We start from the raw sequence: 21,793 nt of genomic DNA on the forward strand, positions 1-21,793 counted from the left end.
GATCAACGAAGGATGAGGCGTGACTTTGGCGGCGAACGACACTGTTTCGGAGAAGTTGGGGAGTCTGGTTTCCTGCTTTCTTTCTTTTTTGGCATTCTTACTTGCGTCCCGTCCCGCGTTTCGCGGATTGTAGGAGCTTTTTGTCATCCTATCTGCAAGACGTCGATGAGAGAAGGATGTGTGTGGCTTTGACGCCGAGGACACCAGAGCTTCTCCTCACCGGGAATTCAAATGCTTTGAGTTTTTGAGCGTCATATGAAAGGCTTGAGCATGAGAGTTAGACGACGGTCGAGGCCTCCTGCTCTTGCTATGCTGCCTCGTCTTCGAACTCATCGAGGATGGGTCGGGATGCGAGGGGGGACGGATCTTATTATTGGAGATCCCGGCGGCCCGGTGAGGATGTGGAGCCGCGACGAGCTTCTTGCCCCCGGCAGGCAGAGGCCATGTTATCGACAAGACGGGTGCTGGGCGCAGGGCGGAATGTTGCAATTAATAATACAAACCACAGACGACGGGTGAAAGAAGGGGGAGAAAGGGGTTTTGGGCGATTAGGTATGGCTGCGGGTAGCCGAGACATGCTCATTTCTGGTTTCTGCTGGTTCTCGTTGGTCGGTTTTCGCATTCGTTCCCGTGCGAACCTCTCTTGCGAGCTCGCCTTTTTTCCATAATCACTTCAGCTTCGTGCCTCGAAGGGAAAAGCGCACGGTCTTTGCCCGATGAGGGTTCGGGCGGTTGTTGACTCTCGGGTACCACAGCGGAGAACGCGCAAGAGATGGATAATAGAGGGCATATTGTTTCTTTTTCTTCGTTTCCCCCCTTGGTCATATTCTTGACCGGTGTGCCGTGGGACGGGCGATATGCTCGTACCCGAGGCGCAGCGAGTTGGGGGTGGTAGCAGTGCTTCCTGTTTGTTTTCTAGAATGATTTTGGGACGGGGGGAGTACCCGCCCCTCCCTTTAACAAGTCGGGATGGTTGGCGCCGGTAACGACGTTGGCAATGAACTGGTCTAGAGGGCAAGGCTCGCGTGCAAATCCCACCAAGAGTTTTCATGGCCCCGAGGCTGTATTGTCGATTTGATGGTGATTGGCCCGAGGCAGTTCGAAATCTGTTTCCGGGTAGCACTGTATCTCTCACGAGCGAGCTGGTCGGATCATGCTGTGAGATTCGAAGTGTTTGGGCTTGATTTATCGACCTTCATCCTGTCGGTCGGCCGTGCCTGCTGAAGGATCTTGCCGAACCCCTCGATGGCACAGCGAAGTTGTGCAGGCAGGCTATTTAACAAAACATGTCTCTGTGAGAGGTGATAACAACCTTTGTCTGCCCCCCTGTTGTGCTTCCAAGTCCCTGCGTGATAGGCAAGGGGCCGGACAGGCAGACAAATTGTAAGCAACGGAGGCGAGTTGTGGAAAAAGAAACGACGTTGCGGAGGTGGAAGCCGGAGTCTCGGAGAGAATGGGTCAGCTTTGGATGGTTGAAACTCGGGGGCATCAGCACGCTGCCGAATGTGATTGATCACCTCAACGGGCCTTTCTGTCACGCGGGCGGGTGGTTGGGGGTGGACTCTGTTTCTCATGACAGCTGGCGAACGGCAACGGCCTTCTAGGGACCCCATCATCGATTCGTTACTGTGCCTTCTGGTCGATGTTGCAGTTGGTCAGATTTTGGACTCGGCTGGGTTGTTGGTCGTTATGTCAGCTTCTATAGGGGTTAGTTGGCGAATGAGGCGGCTTCGGCGGTGTGTACGAATAGATGCGAGTCGCTCACAAGATGAGAGTATTGGCCTCGAAGGATGCCGTCGGGGATCTAGAAGAGACAGGGTTCTGCTGACCGTTCTTGCCCGTTTCCGCTGCCAGGTGTCAGTCGGTGAGCGAGGAAGTTGGAAGAGGGGCTTTCCTAATCCAACGACTTACATAAGTGCGGGCTGGCACCCCGGGCGACCAAGGTCAGAGAGAGAGACTCGAGTGACAGATCACATTGTGAGTGTTGGAGTTGTGGAAAATATCATTCCAACGTGCCCTCGTTTTCGTCAAAGCTCAAATCCGACGGGCGACAAGCGAGAGTGAATGGGGAGAGGCAGCGATTACAGGGAGGCTGAAGAACAAAAGGACCGTTTAGCCACCGTTGGAACCGCCGGATACCTCGACATGTGGTTGGTTTCTTCTGCTCTCGTCGGTGCCTCTGGGATCTGCAAAGTCGTGTAGGTAAGCAGCGCGTCGAGAGTGTGTCGCGCACTAGAGCATGCTTGGGACGCCGGATGTGGTTGCATGGCTTTTGTTGGAGTTGCTCATGACCGACTAGCGCTGCTGCGAGAGTCAGGTCCGCCAAAGACGTTGAAGGCTATTATCAAACGTCTGAACGTCAACTGGGCTGTGACGTCAGAGTGAGTTGAAGAAGCGAAGTGGTCCACGTTCTGGAAGGAACAGGGCAGGATGAAGCAGGGAGAATGCGAGCTGAAGCTGACCATATTATTCTCCGTCCGTAGGAGCAGGCCAGGGAGTCCTGCCAATTGTGGCGACTACTGCTTGTCCAGAACAATGCAATCGATCCTTAGGAAGGGACGCTCCTTTTGTGTGACATGAGGTGGTCGGGCTCGGGCCTAAGAATGTGAGCTACTGCTGTGTCCCAAGCCAAGCGCCGTCCATCCCTCATCCTCCAGAGTGAGAGAGTAAGAGTGTGATGGCTCGCTGCCAGATTTCCCTTGGGCTCAACACCGCACACCAATTTCTATTCAGAGTCAGCCATGCATATGATATTGGAGGTGGCGTCCATAGAATCGGCGGCGGAGCCAGTTGTCGGGTGCTAAACTGGGTGACCGGGGTCGTTTCCCAATAATAGTCCTCCCTCTGTGCGCAGAAAAGAAAGAGATGCAGAGCAGACGACAGGGTTCTTGTGCCCGCGGCTTGAGGTTGGCTGGGATGCATGCCTCCGGTCTGAATGTTGGTGATGGGACTCCACCAGCACCAGCACCAGCACCACCGCATTGCGAGTACTGGTCAGAGGCAATGCTGTCTTGCTTGCTGTGTTTTCCCTGGATGGAAGCCGCGATCTTGACTCTATCTCGACCTTCGATCCGGCGGCGGCTGGGGGAATAGAAATGAGATTGTGATTGTGACTGTGACCGTGACCGCAGTCGGTTGTTGGAAGTACCTGCTGTACGTAGGGATCCGATAGTGGAGGGAAACTCTTGTCCTCCACAGCTTCCGATAGAATCCACAAAAACAATGGCTCCTCTGCTCAGCACCGAGTAATTTAGTGAGAGCTGAGGGGATCGGGCCGTGTCACAGCATCGCCGTAATGTGTACTTGACGTTTGAAGGTACATGAAAAGACACTTAAATTGTTAATCAATTTAGGTCACTATTCTGACGATGTACTTTTAGTCCGCTTGGCACCCTTGTGCCATGGAATGCTACGCTGGACCGCCTCGCAGCGCTGTGCGGTATTTGGTTGGCGCGCCTTCTAATACCTTACTCTCATCACCTTCAGGTACCTTCCCTTACTGAACGGAGTAGAAGTGCTCCATTGTCCTTGGATCCCAGTGAAAGACATCCCGCTCGGGTCCCATTCCCGCTCCCGCCCTGCTACAACACCAGCACTGGACTCGACCTGACCTTACGCCTGACCGCATTCTCGACAGCCCGGACCAGACGAAGTCATCCTTTCTGCCTGTTCGCCAGAAGACGAACACACAACCCTTTACCACACATCCCACGACTATCCTGCCCGGCCGATGGTACTGCTAGGTTCGAATTGACGACATATTCCTACTCCAAGTTCCCGATACAACACATATTTTGTCACTATCCCGTATAGACGTCGCACACCGGTCACTGCCTGCGCGAGATTGGATTTGTGTCTGGTGTGCTTGGGCTGCGCGGAGAGGGAGAAAGAAGCAACGGAAGGAATCCTTGATCTGCAAATCACACCGGTCGTTGGCCCCCGTCAACAACTTGTCCCAAAGAGGGACCTGGGACTGAGGGGGAAATCTAACATTTTCTGCCTCGACCGCATGTCAAGTCATTCCTGTCCGACTGACGACGTCCACCAGTCCGCTGCGACCCGGTCCTCAATGATGCCCATTCGGGCCACGATTCAGACTTGAAGCAATCACGATGCGCCCAAGAACCTCAGAAACTGCCGCCCAGCCTTCTCAGGCACAGGCAACTTCGGCTACGTCGAACCATCACCCCCTCTTCGCTGGTGTTCCGCCGCCAATCGACGCTCCTCCGCACGATCACCAACCTCACCGCGAGCCCGGCCAGCACGACCACGCCCAAGAACCACCTGCACAAGGTCCTGCCTACGACCAACACGCGTACATGAACACCGGTCCCGTCCACTACCAACCAAACTTCCCGGTAGCGCCGCCATCCTACTACCACGATTCGAGTGCCTTTCTTCACGATCAGTACGGCGATTACGAGGACTACGAAGATTACGACGATGACGAGGATGACGATGAAGATATGGATATGAGCGATAGCGACGGAGGTGTTCCCTTGGGAAATGTCATGCCTGCCACCAGCGTACTGTCTCCCGGGCCAGACGCCGAGCCTGTCTCGAGTCACCCCGAAGACCATCCTGGAAGTCCTCATCCCGAAGACTTCACCCACGCTGCCTACGAGAATCACCTGTCGCCTACAGCGCCTCCTGCACATATGACGTCCTACTGGAGCGTATCGGTTTTTGACCCGACAGGGCCCTTCCACCCCACCCCGCTCAACACTATTCCCTTTCATCCTATGCTGAACGGCGGCGGTGTGGAAGACGATGACGATGACGACTTCTTGGAACCGACGAACCCGGTCGTCATTTCCAGTCTTGCTGGGGAATTCCAGCAGCACGGGGCTATGGCCATCGACGAAGAAGAGGCCGCCGCATGGCAAGACGAAGGTCCCCCAGCTGTCAGCAACCCCAACCCTAGCACTCTTGGACCGGAGAACCACTGCCTGAAAGAATTCTTAAAAGAATGGGCGTGGCGTAATCGTGGTGCCCGTTACCAGCTTCGGGGGCCCAGTCCCGGAATTCAGTCCATCACAGCGCAAGCTGCAAAGAAGATCCCGCGAGTACAATATTCGGACCTCGAAGGTGACGAATGTGATATACAAGGCATCAACTGGGAGGATCTTGGTGTAACTCGATCGAAAGCTCGCGAGCGCAGAAGGTTGATGTACAAGAACTACACCAATAGGACAGGTTCGGACAAGTGGCAGGTAAGGATTTGCAGATTTGTCTGGTGAGGCCCGCGGCGAGGCTGACATGAGCTATATAGAACGACTTCCCCGATCGAGCCGCTTGGAATGTTGAAGATTTCTTCAGGTTCCGCCGCATGCATATCCGGCAAAACGTCCATCTAGCCCACTTCCAGCTGCGTAACATCCTCGCTTGCGCGGGGAGAAGCCGTGCTTTCTACCCAGGACAGCGAGCTATACATCAGCTCAACCCTGTGTCTGGTCACAGCGAGGTGGCCATGGATCTGACGGACCTGGGAGGCGTTCAAATTTCAACGTTGGATGCCAACTGTGGCGTCCTCATCGCCGGTACTTTCAACGGCGAATACTGCATGCGTAACATTCACAGTCAAGACAAGAAGTACACGGAAGGGCAGATTACCAACCACATTAGCGGCATCACCAATCATCTGCAGATTCACGAATCACGAAATTCATCAGCAATGGCCGCATTTGCATCTAACGACCAAGGTTTTCGCGTCATGGACGTCGCTACGGAAAAGTTCGTCATGGAGACGCAGTACCCCTGCCCCATCAACTGTTCCGCGCTCTCAGCTGACCGTCGCCTGCGGGTGATGGTCGGCGATAACTACGACGTTATGATCGCCAATGCGGATACTGGGGAGATTCTTCGAGAGCTGGACGGCCATCGTGACTTTGGGTTCGCATGCGACTGGTCGGACGACGGCTGGACTGTTGCGACCGGTTTTCAGGATATGAGCGTCAAGATTTGGGACGCTCGAATGTGGACGAAATCGGATGGCTCCAGCAAGCCACTCGCCACGATACGCTCAGAAATGGCTGGTGTCCGAAGTCTGCGGTTCTCGCCAACGGGTAGCGGCCCGCCCGTGCTTGTTGCCGCCGAGGAGGCAGACTTTGTCAACATCATCAACGTTCAAACTCTCCGTCACAAGCAGACATTTGACATTTTTGGAGAAATAGGAGGGGTGGAATTCTCAAATGACGGCCAGGACCTCAACGTTCTCTGTATGGATCGGACACGTGGCGGCTTGGTTCAGCTGGAACGTCACGATATGGGCTCCTGGGAATTCGAGTCAGCGAACCAGCAGACCTCGAGAGATGCCTGGTGGAGAACAAAACGAGGCGCAACTGACGACGAATCGTCTAAGCGACCGACGTCGCCCATCCAGTGGGAAAGGAAGGTATCAGTCTTTGACGACTTGGAGCCCTTTTGAGATCATTGATACCCCAGGACATATATTATCACATGAGGGCTACTCGGTTCGAATCAGCCGTTGTCGCGGGCTAAATATCGGCGCTGCATGAAGCGGCATGTTTATTTTGCAGCACTCGCGTCGCCTTGCTTCTCACTGTACAGACCGAGTTCTTCATTATTACCATTTAGAAGGGCCTCGAGAGGAAGGGGAATGGATGGCCATCAGCAACCGAGCATATTCTTTTTTGTTTTGGAGCACAGCGCGGTAGACTTGTTTTTGCATAGGATTCTTAACGACGTCACGGAAATGGCATACGGAACCCGGTGTCAGCGGTTCTTGTTTATTTCATCCTCTGAATGGCCACAGCACCGTGTGCTTTTGTGAATCTTTTACAAGGACATATGGGAGCTCTGTTTTTTTTTTGTGTTTGGTTAGCAACATATTTTATATCGGTTCATGGGGAACGACGTTCGCACGAGGAATATGATGACGTTCTATGTTTACTTTCAGGTTTCCATGAACGGGGGACGGCATGTTGGATGAGCTGGGTCTAATCCAGGGCTGATGGTTTGCGTGTGCTGAATAAGATGTCTGGGGGTGATTTGCATCGGTAGAAAAATCCCATCCCGTTCCACCGTCGAGTCGAAGCAAGTCTCCTTCCCCCCCCCCCCTTTTCCGACCTGACGAGACAAGTAAGTGACCAACCAGCAAAGCTAGGTAGGTCACTATCGATCGTTGAGAAATGATCCATTCCCCTTCCTCTCTCAACTGCGGGGACTTTTTTTTTTAGACCGGCGCTTATGAGTAGCTAGCTAGCTCCCTTTTGTATTTGATGAGATTAGAAGAGGAAGAAGAAGCCCACGGTTCGATTTGAGTTAGTGGCAAGCCACCAAACGATAGACTATTTGTGTTTTATGGAATTCCGGTCGGTCACCTGAAACGAAATGTCGACGGAGTAGGAAAAGGAGCGAGAGTCATTGTGTTTTGTTTGATTGGGGTTTGTTGGAGGTGACGAAGACCGTGTTTTGATGAGGTGCGTGTCGGGGACTATTGACCGTCGATGATCAGCTTGACCGGGAGAAAAGGGGGGGTTTGCGGCGCCAATTTTCCACTCCGGACGAACGTTGCTGGTTCGTCTGGAGGTTTTTGTGGTGGTTGAATGTTGGATGGCGTTCGACGGTCGTGTGTGAGGAGTGTGACGTCTCTCCTGAAGAGGAAGTGCGGTTGGCATAAGCTGTGCTATATTGAATATTGAGTACTGGACTGTTGAATGTTACATGTCACTTCACGCAGGTTCGCAGTGACCGTCACAAAAAATGATCAGGATCACATTAAGGATGTGGCAGGGTTTGTCGAGTGACACATGAAATAATATTCTCTTTTCTTTTCCGCTTCCTGAAGATTCCGTGACCGGCTCGTCTTATCCTTATCGTTACGTCTCCAAGCAATTACATAGGGGAAGAACGCTTTGCAGAGAAAAAAATCACATATATGTACATATAAAAGACGGTAAACAATATGATACATATAGATCCCGGCGGGGGCGTTCTCGCTCGTCGCATCTGCTGCTGTCTTCTCCTGATGATACTGAAGGAGGTAGGGGGGTATCCAATTGACTGTGCGAAAGAAAAACGTCGTGTCGTCGGATAGAAAGTGGTGGGATATTTCATGTACATCTTTTTCGAATCCTTATATCTTGGAGCAACGTCATGGGGACATGAGTCCTTGGTTCTCGAAATGATTCATGCCGTTGTTTTCCAAACCGGGCGCCTTTGCTTCGACTCTCTACTCGCGCTTAGAGGGAGAAGAGGTCACCGCAACCCCAGGTGCGCTCGCAGCCGCAAGCACCGGGGTCCTTCCACTCGTCGTTGTGGAAAGAGAAGAAGACGGTCTTGCCACCGGCGAGCTCCTTGATGGAGGCGATGGCCTGGGCCTGCTCGGACTTACCGGGGCAGGCCTTGCCGTTGCAGGAGCCGCCGGAGGGCCAGCCGCACTCGAGGTTGAGGGCCTTCTTGCCGCCGCAAATCTGGTTGGACTCGAGGAGCTCGATCTGGCCCTTGACGAAGGTACCGGCGTCAGCAGCGGAAGTCTCGGCGTTGAAGTAGGGGTGGATCTGTCCACCGACGATGTCGACGGCCTCGCAGATCTCGGAGATGACGTCGGTCTGCTGCCAGACACCGACGGTCTCGGCGGTGGTGAAGGGACCGGAGTAGCCGGCGCCGGAGATGGTGGACTTGACGGAGACGATGAGCTGCTTCAGGGAGGAGGCGGAGCAGCGGCCCTGGAAGATGCACTCGTTACCGACAACGACGAGCTCGACCATGGACCACTTCTTCCAGGCGGTGATGGCATCAACCTGGTCCTTGATCTCCTGGGAGTTGGGGTCGCAGGTCTGCTTGACGAAGATGCCGATGATCATCTTGAGGCCGTACTTCTCGCAGGCGGAACCGACGTTCTCGAGGGTGGAGCAGTCGGTGGAGTAGACGCGGACGGTGGTGAAGCCGGACTTCTTGATGGAGGCGATGTCAGAGTCGACCTGGTCGGCGGTCTTGCAAGAGCCGGAGGCGTCCTCGGAGAAGGGGGTGTAAGTGATGGCCCAGTGGTCGCCGTTGCTGCCGCCGAGGCCGCCGCCAGTGGCGGGCTTGGTGGAAGAGGGAGCCGGGGCGGAAGAGGAGACGCTGGAAGGCTTGGGAGCCTCAACGACGGAGGTCGTGGGCGCAGGGGCGGCGGCCTCGGTGGTGGGCTTGGCCTCAGTGGTAGGGGCGGGAGCCTGGGTGGTAGGAGCAGGGGCGACGGAGGTGGGCTTGGGCTCCTCGGAGGTGAAGGGGCAGACGACGACGACGCTGGTCTCGGTGACGGTGGTGACGACGGCGGGGCGAGTGTAGGTACCGGGGACGACGGTGGTCACGACGGGGTAGACGCAGGTGGTGGTCGGGACGGTTACGACGATCGTGGTGGGAGCAATGGTGTAAGTTCCCGGGGTGGGGCAGACGTAGGTGGTGGTCTCGACGACGGATGTGACGACGCCGTCCTTGGTCTTCTCGGTGGCGTAGGGGCACACGACGGTGGTGGCACTCTCAACAACGGTGGTGACACCGCCGAAGGTGTGGGTTCCGGAGGGGACGGCGGTAGTCTGGGCGCCGCAGACGGTGGTGGTCTGGCTCACGGTGATGGTGGTGGCCGGGAAGGTGTAGGTGCCGGGGGTAGGGCAGACCTCGGGGACGGGGGTCGGCAGGTCCACGGGGGGCTTGAAGGTGGACGTCGGGACGGGAGCCTGAGTGGTGACGGCGGAGGACGGCTTGCTGGGGGGGTTGGGCACCACTGATCTTCAGGTCAGTATGACGATCTCTCAGATTCAGCCGTCGTGATCTTCACGCCTTCGCGATCAGATGGACAGTGGGCAGAACGAGGGTTTACTCACGGGTAGGCTCGCCGTAGACGGTGGTCCAGATGGTGGTGCAGCTGGGCAAGCAGACGGAGCCCTCGGCGCTTCTCTTGAACAGCTCGCCGTGAGCGTGGCGGTGGTGAGCAGCAGCGCTGGCACCGCCGATGGCCGCGGCCGCGGCAGCGAAGACGGAGCCCTTCATGATTGAATATTAAGTTGCCTTTTTTGGAGGGATTTTGTGAGTATTATCGACGTATAGTGTCGGTACGAGAAAGCGAATGCCCGCTAAAAGAGTGAAGCGGTAGTGAAGGTTCGGTGATGAGAGGACGAAAGGACGACGAAACTACGTTGACGGCATCAACTCATTTGACGGTGTTTTCGTGAGGAAGGGAAAGGAGAGAAGAGAGGGAAAGAAACTGGCGGGACTAGGATGTTATTATTATGTATGGTGATTAGATTAGGAAGAAGGCTAGTATCCGTACGTCTCATGGGTACGACTTGAGAAGAGTCCCTGAGCTGGGGGGGTCCCACGACGGTCCCTGTCCTGAGAGGGTCGAACTGGGGTGTGTGCACGACGCGGTGCGGTGTGTAGCCCGCCCACCACCAGGATGGATGGATGTGGATTGCCCAGATGTGGACGAGTGGGCAACTAAGCATAGGTGTGCCCGTGTCCGTGTGGGTGACACTTCCAGGTTGTTTACCAACGGGGGAACCGGTTCATCCATGGCTTGTCGGGCCATGGCCGTGACCATGTGGACGTATCTCCAGAGAAGCGTCGTTTTAGTGTGCACAAGAAGCAGAGCAAGGTGACCTTTGCCAGCAAAACAAGCCACGGCAGGAAGTTGAGAAACAAGAGCTAGAACAGAACGAGTAGCCACAATCGCTTCCATCATCCAAAGAGCTTCAACTCGAAGCAGAAGATCATGGGCGGGGGGCTTGAGTGATCGATCACGGGAGGCCAAGCCAGACCAAGCCAAGGGCTTTCGGTCAGACAGGCTGAAGAACAACAACATTGTAATCCATTGTAATCTGAAGATTGTACCGACGGCGAGTCGGGGATAACCAACCGTTGTCGGTCTTGGCCATTGACAGCGCGCACTGAAAAGGGGAGGCGAGATGGCAATCCCGGTTAAGCGTAGTTGGGCGCCGTATCTGGACAGCCAAGACGATCCAGCTCGCAGCGAATAACTGACCAGACAGGTGAGCAGACAGAGGTGACAAGAATCCAAGAGTCTGGGGCGAGTCCTTGACCAACCGAATCCACTGGTGATGGATGGTGTTTGATTGTCCATTTGACGAGTCGGCAGCTGGAATAGCCGTATACATACGGAGTAAAGACGAAAGAGAACGGACGATTGAGAGACAGGATGAGAGCTTCTAGGCCGCCGTATCAGCAACAGACGAGGCGAAAAAAAGAAGAAAACAGCCGCGACAGACAGAGTGAGACATGGAAAATAGGGGAGGTGAGAGCCCAGCACACCTCTCAGAAACAGCAGCAGCCACCACCACGAGGAACAGCCAAAGGAAAGAGCGGAGCTGCAAGGTACCCGAACTGGCAGCTCACTGATTGGGGAGGGATCTGCGACGTGCGGGGGTGCCTTGCAACGAGCAGGAGGGGAGGAGCGAATGAGCGAATTGGCGGCCTGGGACAGGTCGCGCCCGGGAAATTAGCTAAGCGACATTAGCACCAAGGACCCAGAAAAAATTAGATGAACCTCTCTCTCTTTCTCTGCTGGTGGTCTTCCTTCTCTGAACCCTGCAAATCCTCCCTCAGTCTTCCTAACGAAACGGTCTCCGGCATCGTCCTCTTCCATTGGCTTGGCACTACCTAACACACATTGAAGGAAGAACGACCTGAAGCCATGCCATCACATCTCTGTTCTCAGCAATGTCCAGCGGCTGGTTCTGGTCCAGTCAGTGCCTGTTGATCCAGTCCGACCACATGATTCGGTCTGCTCATTTTTTAACATGGGCTCTCGGCCTGTTCTAACTTCTCACGAATAGCCGTTCCGTTTGGCCCTGATGACAGTTTATTTTCGTATCAAGGGCCGCCAACCTTAGCTTCTTCGTCCAATCTGCGTCCTTCGCCTCGCATGGACATGGTCAAGGTCTAGCTGGATAACAGCGGCCGACAACCAGACCGGGACTTCGAAACGACACCAGCAGCAACATTCCATTCTCGCCTCCTGCCCTACGCTGATTATGATGATGATCATCCTGACGCTTTGGGAAAGAAACGAAATGGAACCGTGTCACCCAAATCTCGAACCGGACTGACCTTCTTCTTCTAGGCACTCAGAGACGAAATTCCCCCGCAATCTCGTTTTCGTGGCTAAATCAACGGCGCCTAGTCCGCCATCTGCATCATTTGCCGCGATAGATCACCGCGGAATCTGGAATTTCTTCCAAGACGTTACTTCACAACCTCCCAATATCCGTGCAAAACTTCGAAAAGCCGGGGCGAAAGATCGGGAAAAGGGGCGAGGCATCAGCTGACGGACCTGTCTGACAAGGTCGTCACCAAGTGAGGTCAGCGCACTGCTCTGCAGGCTTGCAGCTGTACCTGCATAATGCGGCCTGCCACCTCATGCAGGGCCAACCACGAGAAAAATTACCCGAGAGACCAGAAATCACCTCCTTTGAGACCTGGCCGCACACTAAAACGCCTCACCAGAAGCAAGCCCGAACGGCCTCCAGCTTGCTCTTTGCTCGCTCTGCGTCATTCCAGGTGCTTTCCGCAGTGTGGGTACCGCAACCCAACGTCTGGTGTTCGCTGCATGGAACAACGCCGCCGCAGGTTGTCTTGTCTGGGAATACGGCACATTGCGCTCTCTTTTCTGCCCGCCATTTTGGCAGCGCGGTTCCGCGGATTATTACCACCGCTTTCTAGCCTATGGATGATGTCGGTTGCAACCATTGTGAGGGCAATGCTGCCAGGGGGTCCAGAGCCTTGTTTCTCGAGGTCTGCTTAAACTTTTCCGGGTAGACTGACAACTCCAGTTCCCCTTCGGTTATCCGGTAAATACGCCGTCCCCGGAATACCTTAAATCACAGGATACGACGACGCAAATACTGAAAGTCCAATAAACCCTCATGTTGAGCGTTACAATGACCAAGACCAGCAGAATCAGCGTACCGCCACACTTTTGGCCAACTGCAACTCTCCGCAAAGACACATCCTTCGTCGTGCACAAAACCATCCACCAGCAGGATTTATGCTAATCCCGCCAAGTGGACATCAAATCTCCCGCGGGAACCTTCACAAATGCGATTTCATGAATAGCTTCATAGTGGAGTGTGCTCAATCCCCCCTTTTTCTTTCTCCTTCACGCCTTGCTTCTTTTTGCCTCAATCCTACCAGTCCCAATCCCTGCTCCTGCTCGCCTTTGCAGCCATCTCCGCCTTATCCTCCCCAGCTCAGCTTCCCTGCAAAAGAATGCCGAGAGCTGCAGTCCCTCCACTATTTGCCTCGTATTCTCCCGCCGCATCTCCAGACTCGGCCCCTCCCAACACCACACAACCTTGCACGCGCACCTCAGCCCGGCCCGTCAAGTTGTAGATCACTTCCCCCAAAACCCCCAAGATCCAATCTTGCCCTCATCTGCCAATCTCCCAATGCGCAGAGAGTGCGACCAATGTCACTACGCTAGCCTTCTCCCCCTTTGTCGGCCTCTTTTATTCCCGGTCGGATCTGTCTTGTCCTCGGAAACGTCCACTTCTTACCTTGCAAGCCCAAGGAGATAATCCGACGACTTCGACGACGATCAGATGGGATGATTGGGGCGAAAGGAGGGACCTGGAAATGCTTGACTCTGCAAATCTCGCAATCCAGCCCCTTCGAGACTTCAAGATCAGCACTCACTACTCTCACGGCTTCACCAAAGCTTCGGCTTGGTTCGCCGTCCGCCCCTTCCTGCAAACCACGGCCCACGTGCCCACCTCAGCCCAACGGGAAAGGAATCAACCACCCAGGTAATTTCTGAGTCGAATCATCTTCCCAAACGTGAACAGAGACGATAAAGCAAAGACGAAGCGGTCAACCGACTCGGGGGCTGTGGGTATGGACGCAGGGTGCATTTTGACCGGCCCCGGCCCGGGGAGTGTTGCTCGGCATCGCTCCACGATGTTCGCGGGCTCCATCGTTGGCATCCTTTCGCCTGCGAATTACCTGAGGAACCCGGCAGCCCTTCAAGGCTGGACTGAGGAGACGAATCTGCGCAGATCACGCTCGGCATCTCCGTTCTTTTCGCTGTTCGTGTTTTTATATTTCGCTGTGTAAGAGAAAGCCACTCAAGTTTCTACCAACGCATTTACCACGTTGTTGGACTTTGAGGAACAGAACAAACACCGCGCTCTCTGAGCCCGGATTGATATCGACGACAGAAGTCCCTTTATTGGGAACTTGTTGGGTGCATCAACTTAGGTAGGCGGATTTGTCTAGTGGCCAGCCTGCTTACCCAACTGCTCCCCCTGTCACCGGCTAGTTGAGTGTTATCGCAGACTGTCCTTTGCGGCTTGACGTTGACGCGACCTTACCCAACTGCATTTCCTTCGCAAACATGCTGATGAACATTCGCATCCGACCGCGCGACTGCTTCGAAACCTTTCTATCCCGAGAGGAGGACGGAGGAGGCTCCCACACTACAGGAACATTGAAACCCCGTCGGTAGTCACAACGCAATTATCACAATACGAGAAACACCAGCGACTCTCCAATCGAGAAAAATGCTCAATGGCTTCATCGCAATGCCTGATAACATACATGATCCCTCGTTCTAATGGAAGAAAGAAAAAAGAGAGAGAGAGAGAGAGAGAAAATCTACCCCTCCATCCGTCCCTATCGCCCGTTCCCACGCCGGATCCAACCTAAGAAAAAAACAAGTAGTAGTGTCACATGGTATTGAAGCTCGCCGTCCCGTGTCTCTCTCTCTGTGCTACAAGAGAAGATCCGGCAAGCCCTACATCGAGGGGAGGGGGGTTTCTGGGTTTTCCCCTCGGTCATCGCTCTCCTGGCTAGTTACTCAGGTCCGAAAGTCCTCTATACCTCCTCGTCACTGTCGTCGCCCAAAAGCTCGCCCTCGTCGTCGTCCACGATGTCGTAGTCGCCCCTGCCGCGGGCGAAGCTGTCCCTCGTCGTGAAACGCCGGTTGCCGCGTCCCGAGAGCCAGCTGCCTCCTCCCCTGCTGCCGCCGCCGACCCTCTCGTACGCGGACGTCGCGCTCCTCCACACGGCGGAGGCGACGAGCGGGAGCGCCGAGACGACGGCGACGACGGCCGAGAGGGCGATGACGGGGTACTTGACCCAGGGCGCCTCGCCGTCCATGCTGGGGGTTTCGCCGAGGCGGATCTGGCCGAACTTGCCGTTCCAGTTGTTGTACACCCACCAACCGACGGCGGCCGCCGCACCGAGGGGGATGACGACGGCGAAGAAGATGGCGACGCCCGAGGTTCCGCGGCGCCTCTCGAACTCGTCCTCCTTGCCGGCGCAGGGGTGGACCTGGGACTGCTTGTCGAGCTCCTGGCCGCCGACGCAGGTGGTGAGGGGGATCCTGCGGTAGCCGGTGGGCTCGTAGTACTCGACGGCATCGGGGTTCTCTTTGCACCATTGCTCCGCCGACAAGGGAGACTTGCCTTCGACGAGGCTGCACTGCTTGTGGTTGTCGAGCTCGTAGTTGTAGTCACTGAGATTCGTGTTAGTAGAAACAGAGTTCTGGGGGTTGATGTCGGCTTACCATTCGAAATCGGACCTCGTGCAAGTGCAGTTCTGGAGCTGATAGAGGTGGTCGATTCTGCCGTCGTTGTAGCAGTTCGCCTCATTCTTCTTGCGCAAATACTGTGTGACGTGTCCGAAGAGACAGTTGTCTGCCTGCATCGGGTGCTTAGGCGACCAAGTGTAGTAGTCGGTTTCGCCGTCCTTCTCGTTCTTGCAGGGTTTGTCGGTCAGACCGGTAAAGTCGATATTGACGGTGAACATCTCGCCGTTGTCGCCCTTGCACCACAGCAAGAAGTTACGGGACGCACCGGAACGAAGGGATGTGATATCCAACACGGTGACTTCCTCCTCGCTGAAGGTAAAATCCTTCCAATTCTCGCCCTCGTCCAACGTGTACGAAATGATCTTCGTCTTCTTGGGGTTGGCGGTCGTGTAGCGCTGGACGAGAACGACGATGGAGCCTTGATCACCGTATTGCCATGTCCAGGCACCCTTCTTGACGCTCTTCCAGGTGATACCAGCATCCTTCGACATGAAGGTTTCGATCGAGTCATCCTTGATAGACGCCAGGCTGTCGCCGACGTTGCCATTGCCGAACATGATTCCAACGGCGGTGGCCGCAGAGAATGTCTTCTTCTTGTCAAGTCTCTCTGTGTAGTGATGGAGGTGAAGGGCGCATTTCTCATCTCCCTCGTTGCTGCTGCACTTGTAATTCTTTTTCTCGGCGTCAATCCGAGGCGGCGGCAAGAACGCCCATTGCGCACCATCGTTATGGGTGATCTGCGTCTGGATCTTTTTCGGTTCGCTGCGCTTGTCAGCGTTGGCAACGGTGTTGATGATAGCAACACCCTCAATGCCGCCAATCTTTTCAAAATCGACGTAGTAGCTGTCGTCGCAGTTGACCTTGGCAGCACTCTGAACGTACGATGTACCGTTGGAGTTACTCTTGATGATGCTTCCGTAACGACGGCCGTCCTCGGAAGAAGTGGCCACGAAGAGGTTAACGGCATGCGTGGAACTGTCCAAAACCGTGTACGCGTTCTTGTGGCCGACCTTGAAGTTGATCGGGAAGTGGGCTTCGGCGTAGGTAACGCCGTCCAAGCTTGCATACGGTTTGAGGTCGTCATTCTTCTTATCCTCCACAGCAACGACGATGAACTCGGCCATGGTGGCAAAGTCGCTGACGTCGGACTGGTGGACTTGTTTGTCCTCTTCGAAGAAATCATTGCTGGAAACAACGACCTTGGGGTTGCCCTTGTCGTTGTTCTCCTCCTTGTTGGCCAAGCAGACAATCTGGCGGGGATCGCGGAACTTGTACGCCTTATTTCCTGTGAAGTCGCATTTGCGAACATAGCGAAGAGCCGTGTGCCAGTTATCGCCACGGTCTTTCGTGACGGATGCCTCGTGCCAGCACTCATCCTTTTCGCACTTCTTGCCAACCCAGATAAGCCAATCCTTCCGGTCAGGGTGGAATGACAACGGGTTGCCAAACGCCGAATCAGGGTCGGAGGGTGCGTCGAAGTGGTGAAAGTGCTCGGCGTGATCAATTGTGTAGAGGACCTTCTTGGTTCCGGTTGTGAAGAAAACCGTATCTTTGAAGTGGCTATGCGGGTATATTCCCAGGATCTTCTCGTCCTCGAGAATCTTGTCCCATGTCTTGCCGTGGTCCTTCGTGCGCCAGATCGGCGACTTGGGGTCGATTATCTCGCCGCCACCCGAGTATTCGACAGGTCGAACAATGATGGTCTCCTCAGCTTCCCTGTTCGTTTCACCGCGCTCGAGATAGAACTTCTCGAATTCGATCTTCTTCGTGTCAAAGGTGTGCTTGGTCGCCTTGACGTTGCCATCAGCGGGAATACTAGGCCTTGTCGTCGTATCGCCGCACTTTCGATCAACAGGGTCATCCTTTTGGGCGCCACTCTTTCGCTTGCAAGTGTTTCCCGGAATCAGGCGCCAACCGGAAGAACCCTTGAAAGTCTCATCTGCCTTTGCGTTCTTGCAGGCGCCATCAGGGGCAACAATCGGTCCTGCCTTTTCACACTTGCCGTCCTTTCGAACAAAGTTGTAATCACACTCGAAATCGGCATCTGTGCATTCGCAGTCCTCGGTGACCGGGACGGGATCCTTAAATTCCTTCTTGATGAAACAGTCGGCCTTCTTCTTGCGACGACGGTAAGTCTGCTTGTGACCCATCAAGCAAGTAGGCTTGCCGTTGTCGTCAGGGCGAGCGTGCCAGTCTTCCATATCATCGTCTCCACACGTTCTCTCGTGCAAACCCTCGAAGTCGAGGGCGATGAGGTGGAAGTAGGGGCTATCGCCGCCGCCGGTCCTTCCGACGAGCAAAAACTTCAGACTGGTGGAATCTTGCGTGGTAGTGAGAAGCTCAGGCTTAACCTTCAAATCCTTGGGCAGAGATACAGTCTTCCAGCTCTCTCCGTGGTCGAGGGAGTATTTGACCTCTCCGATATCCTCCTTTTGTGAATCCTTGACGGCCACCAGAAGTGAGCCCTGGTCGCCAAATTCGTACTTGTAAGGACCTTCCAAGGTCTTCTTCCAAGTCACTCCAGCATCGTCCGAGACGTAGAGATCGCCCTCATCAAATGCTTTCAGTGACTTGCCCGTGTTTCCAATGCCGAGAACGAGGCCAGGCGCAGGGCTGGAGAAAACTCTGCCAATATTGTCGAGGTCCGTAACGGAGTGTAAGTGGATCTTTTCGCCTCCAGCTTTCAAATCTTGGAATTCTCGGCCGTCATCGAACGTGATCTTGCTCACGACTTCCTTGGCGGCTTTGTGGTTCTTTTCCACCTCTTCCCAATTCGTTACAGTATTGACCATAAAAACGCCTTGAATTCCAGTGATCTTCTCGAAGTCGACGTGTCCCATCCTATTACGATTCGTGTGCTCGATGTTCTCAATGAAGTAGGTGCCGTTAGAGTTGCTAGTGAACATGACACCCATGGGATTCGAGGTTCCGGTGTTCACCACGTCGACTTGAATGCTGTAGTTTGTGCTCTCCAGAACGGTGTAGGCGTCTTGGTGGATCTTGTGGCCATGCGCAGCGGGGAACATGGCGCGATGCCACTTGATAGTATCGTCGGTGACAAACAAGGCCATTTCATCTGTACTAGGAGACGACGTCGCAACCATCAGGTACTTCTTGACGACAGCCAAGTTGACCACACCCGCCACACCCTTGTTCGTGTCCATGTTCGGCTCGAATTCCTGGACGCGGCCGTCGACCTCATCGAAGTAGTTGTCGGAAGCGAAGAGTCTGTAATCGTACTTGGAAGAAGAGTACTTGTCGAGCGCAATACAAAGGATTCGCTGCTTGTCGAGGTCGTCCTTACCGGTCGTGAACATGGCTGATGACTTGGCCCAATAGCATCCCACGACGTTGGCTCGCAGGGGCTTCGCTTTGGTTTTGAAGTTGTCCGTCGTGTACATGGCGACCTCTTGACAAAAGATGCCGGCGCATTGCATGCCACCAAAGATGATGCGGTCGGGATCGCCGGCATGGAAGTGGAGGATGTCGGAGTCCTGGAAGAAACTCTTCTCAACGATGCTGTCGAACTCTTCCCACGTCTTGCCTCTGTCGGTCGTCTTGTAATGTTTGTTGGTGTCCGTCAACACGAAGGCTCGGTTCTTGTCAAATTCGTGCATGATGAGCAAGGCGGCCTTGTCCTCGGGGACGCCCTTGACCTTATTCCATGTGACACCCGCATCGTCGGTTCGGTAGATGTTGCGTTCGGAGATATCGCGATAGAGAATGACGTCGGAGTCTTCGAAGTAGTTGAGGCCAGCGGGAGGGTGCCTGTTGGTGACGACGCTGATGGTCGGCTCGTCCTTGGCATGGACCGCTGCTGTCCAGGTAAGGACAGACAGCAGGATGCGCCAGGAGGCTGCAGCCTTGCCCCTAAACCTCATGTTTGGAGCTGTGTCCGGATCGTGGTGCTCATCAAAAGAACAAAGTGTCTCGATAGGAGGGGGGAGTCGCAAAAGTAAAGGTGGTTCGCCCAATACGGGGGGTGGTCGCGCGGAGCAGATGTCGTTCGGGCCAGCCCAGCAGTAATTGACTTGAGTGGTGTCGAGACCGATGATGGTTAGAAAGTCGTCGAAGTCAAAGAAGTTCCGAAGGGAAACGTCAGCGTAGGAGGTATGTTTCGCACGCGAGTCGGGTGGCTAAGCTTCAGCTCCACCCTAGCTTTGACGTTGACGCCACACCAACGCATCAGAGAGGATGCACGTTCCCAGTCAGGGAGGCCCCGGTGCGCCGCCGATTCCGTAATGGCTGTCGCCCCGGCCCCCGCCCCCCTGTACGGCGACTTTATATAGAACACATCGCATCCTGTCCGTTGGCGTTGGTGAGGGCATTTCCTTCGTTTCCCTAACCAGCGGCACTGGCGGATTTACTTTTCCCTTGAAGATTCCAACGACAGCCAGGTGCCTTTGCAGTCTCAGATCTAGCAACTTTCGAGCTCTAACTTCTCAATGCGCATTCGCATAGTGAACCCACCCAACTCAGACGCGTCAGCCAGCCTCCACTTGCGTTCTCCAGCATTTGACTGGGTAACAGCCCATCACACCTGAACGACACACAACATTAACGGACACACAGTACCTTAGGATAGATTTGATACGAAATAAGCTGAACGGAACGTGACCACGGATCAAGGTCGGTGCGAGCCGCCGTGCGCTTCTCACAACGTCTCGACGAAACTGGACGTGACCGTTCTTGCAATGCAACTTTCCGGTGGCAGTGGAAGCAGGTGGCCGACTTGCCGTCTCCTAGCATGGCTTACTCACTTCCTTCATCGATATCCAATCAGTATTGTCGCTGTTTCACTCGTACCTGTGCCATCGCGCCAGCGGTGACACCGCCGGTAAGCGGAGATGAAAGGATCACCATCCGAACATGAAGGACATCCTGCGGCTATCTATTCCCCTCATAGCAAATAATACTTGAGGTAGCTATGTAATCTCGATCAGTAAATGCCTGGTGAAGACCAGATTGCAAGTGAAACACTATTATCAAATTTCATGACGGTAGGCGAAACTGCATGCAAGACTGTTATGCCAAGATTTCGGTCTAAGTGTATTTTACTCCATGATGACCTCGCCGAACCCTCGGTGAATTCTCGAAACTTAGAGCATCCACTCAGAGATCCGCATATCTCTCGAATCTACCTCAACCTTTCGTTCATCATCTGATCACAGCAAACTTTGCCGTTGTAGTCGTCCTCCGATATGAATTATCATGCTTGAGTACTGGGTCTGATTACCGGCTGAAGAACAGCAAAAAGCAAGCGTCCATGACATTCACAGTTGCCTTCAATCAATCGGCCGAAGTGGTTCGGGTGGGCCCTGACACTTTTCGGAGGCTCCACATCTCCCGGGGGTGGCTTTCCGCATTAGCCCACGGATCCAACCGGGGTGATCTTGCGCGATTCCCCCGACCTGGCAGCCGACCGGGATGCGAAAGTCATCCGGATCGGCGCTCCGCCCCGCACTCCTTCAACTGCGACGACGATATGATGGCATGCATCCGCCGTGTTGCAACTGTTCTTGTTTCCTCTCGGGAACAAATAGATCGCAAACGAGATGGCTGAAACGTCTTGAACTCCTGAAAAATCCCCTGAACCCCTTTGTTCTAAAATGGATGAAGTCGGGTGTCGGGTTTCGGATGGAAGGCTGTCATGATGGAAGTGTGCATCGACTCCCTCCAAAATACAGAACGGGCATCCAAAGAATAGAAGGTGCGGTTAAAGTGCCATTATATAAACTACCTCTGATGCTAGCCTTCCGGACTGTAGTCTGCCTATGCAGGTAGGCAAATGTCGCCTGCTGCGCGAGGTTTTCAAAAAGCCAATGAACAACATCAATCTCGCTCTATGCGAGTGAGTGTTCAACGGTGCCAAGCGCTGTCCAAGGCTTATTCTGAGTTTTGAGGCCAAGAAGTGATCCTCTGTAAGGGTAGAATGCGTCGGGACGTAGCAGGCCTTGCGGGCCTCCTTCGTAACCTTGCGACCATCATGATGATGTGTTTCATGCCCGCACACCAAAAGCCACGACCCACTGAAACTCGCAGAGCCTTTTCTGCTTGCTGGTTTTCTTGCATGCTAAGTTGCGGTGTAAAGCGTTTCGTTTGCCTCGACCTTCGAGGCTCCATCAGGGTCGAAGATAGTGTTAAATACGTCGATGCGCGTCGAGAGGATACTAGATTGCGGACGGATCTTGTACGATCTTGCATTGAATCAGATTTCTGAGCAACAAATTCGACTTTCGGGGA

The 21,793-nt window shown here is 54.4% G+C and overlaps 3 protein-coding genes across 3 annotated transcripts; 1 reads left to right on the forward strand and 2 right to left on the reverse strand.

Annotated features, from left to right (window-relative positions):
* Positions 1 to 4,112: 4,112 nt before the first annotated feature.
* Positions 4,113 to 6,427, forward strand: CkaCkLH20_03324 (WD repeat protein; the record flags this gene model as incomplete). The annotated part of the gene is made up of 2 exons (XM_038886043.1): positions 4,113 to 5,213; positions 5,273 to 6,427. 2 exons carry the CDS (start codon positions 4,113 to 4,115, stop codon positions 6,425 to 6,427), a joined length of 2,256 nt encoding a protein of 751 aa, XP_038748552.1.
* A 1,777-nt stretch (positions 6,428 to 8,204) lies between these two features.
* On the reverse strand, positions 8,205 to 9,996 carry CkaCkLH20_03325 (uncharacterized protein; the record flags this gene model as incomplete). Its single annotated transcript, XM_038886044.1, has 2 exons — positions 8,205 to 9,730; positions 9,831 to 9,996. The coding sequence occupies 2 exons, from the start codon at positions 9,994 to 9,996 to the stop codon at positions 8,205 to 8,207; spliced, it is 1,692 nt and encodes a 563-aa protein (XP_038748553.1).
* A 4,836-nt stretch (positions 9,997 to 14,832) lies between these two features.
* Positions 14,833 to 19,431, reverse strand: CkaCkLH20_03326 (vacuolar protein sorting/targeting protein PEP1; the record flags this gene model as incomplete). The annotated part of the gene is made up of 2 exons (XM_038886045.1): positions 14,833 to 15,475; positions 15,527 to 19,431. 2 exons carry the CDS (start codon positions 19,429 to 19,431, stop codon positions 14,833 to 14,835), a joined length of 4,548 nt encoding a protein of 1,515 aa, XP_038748554.1.
* Positions 19,432 to 21,793: the final 2,362 nt, after the last annotated feature.

The sequence above is a fragment of the Colletotrichum karsti genome (genome assembly GCF_011947395.1).
Source record: "Colletotrichum karsti strain CkLH20 chromosome Unknown Scaffold8, whole genome shotgun sequence".
NCBI classification, from domain to species: domain Eukaryota; kingdom Fungi; phylum Ascomycota; class Sordariomycetes; order Glomerellales; family Glomerellaceae; genus Colletotrichum; species Colletotrichum karsti.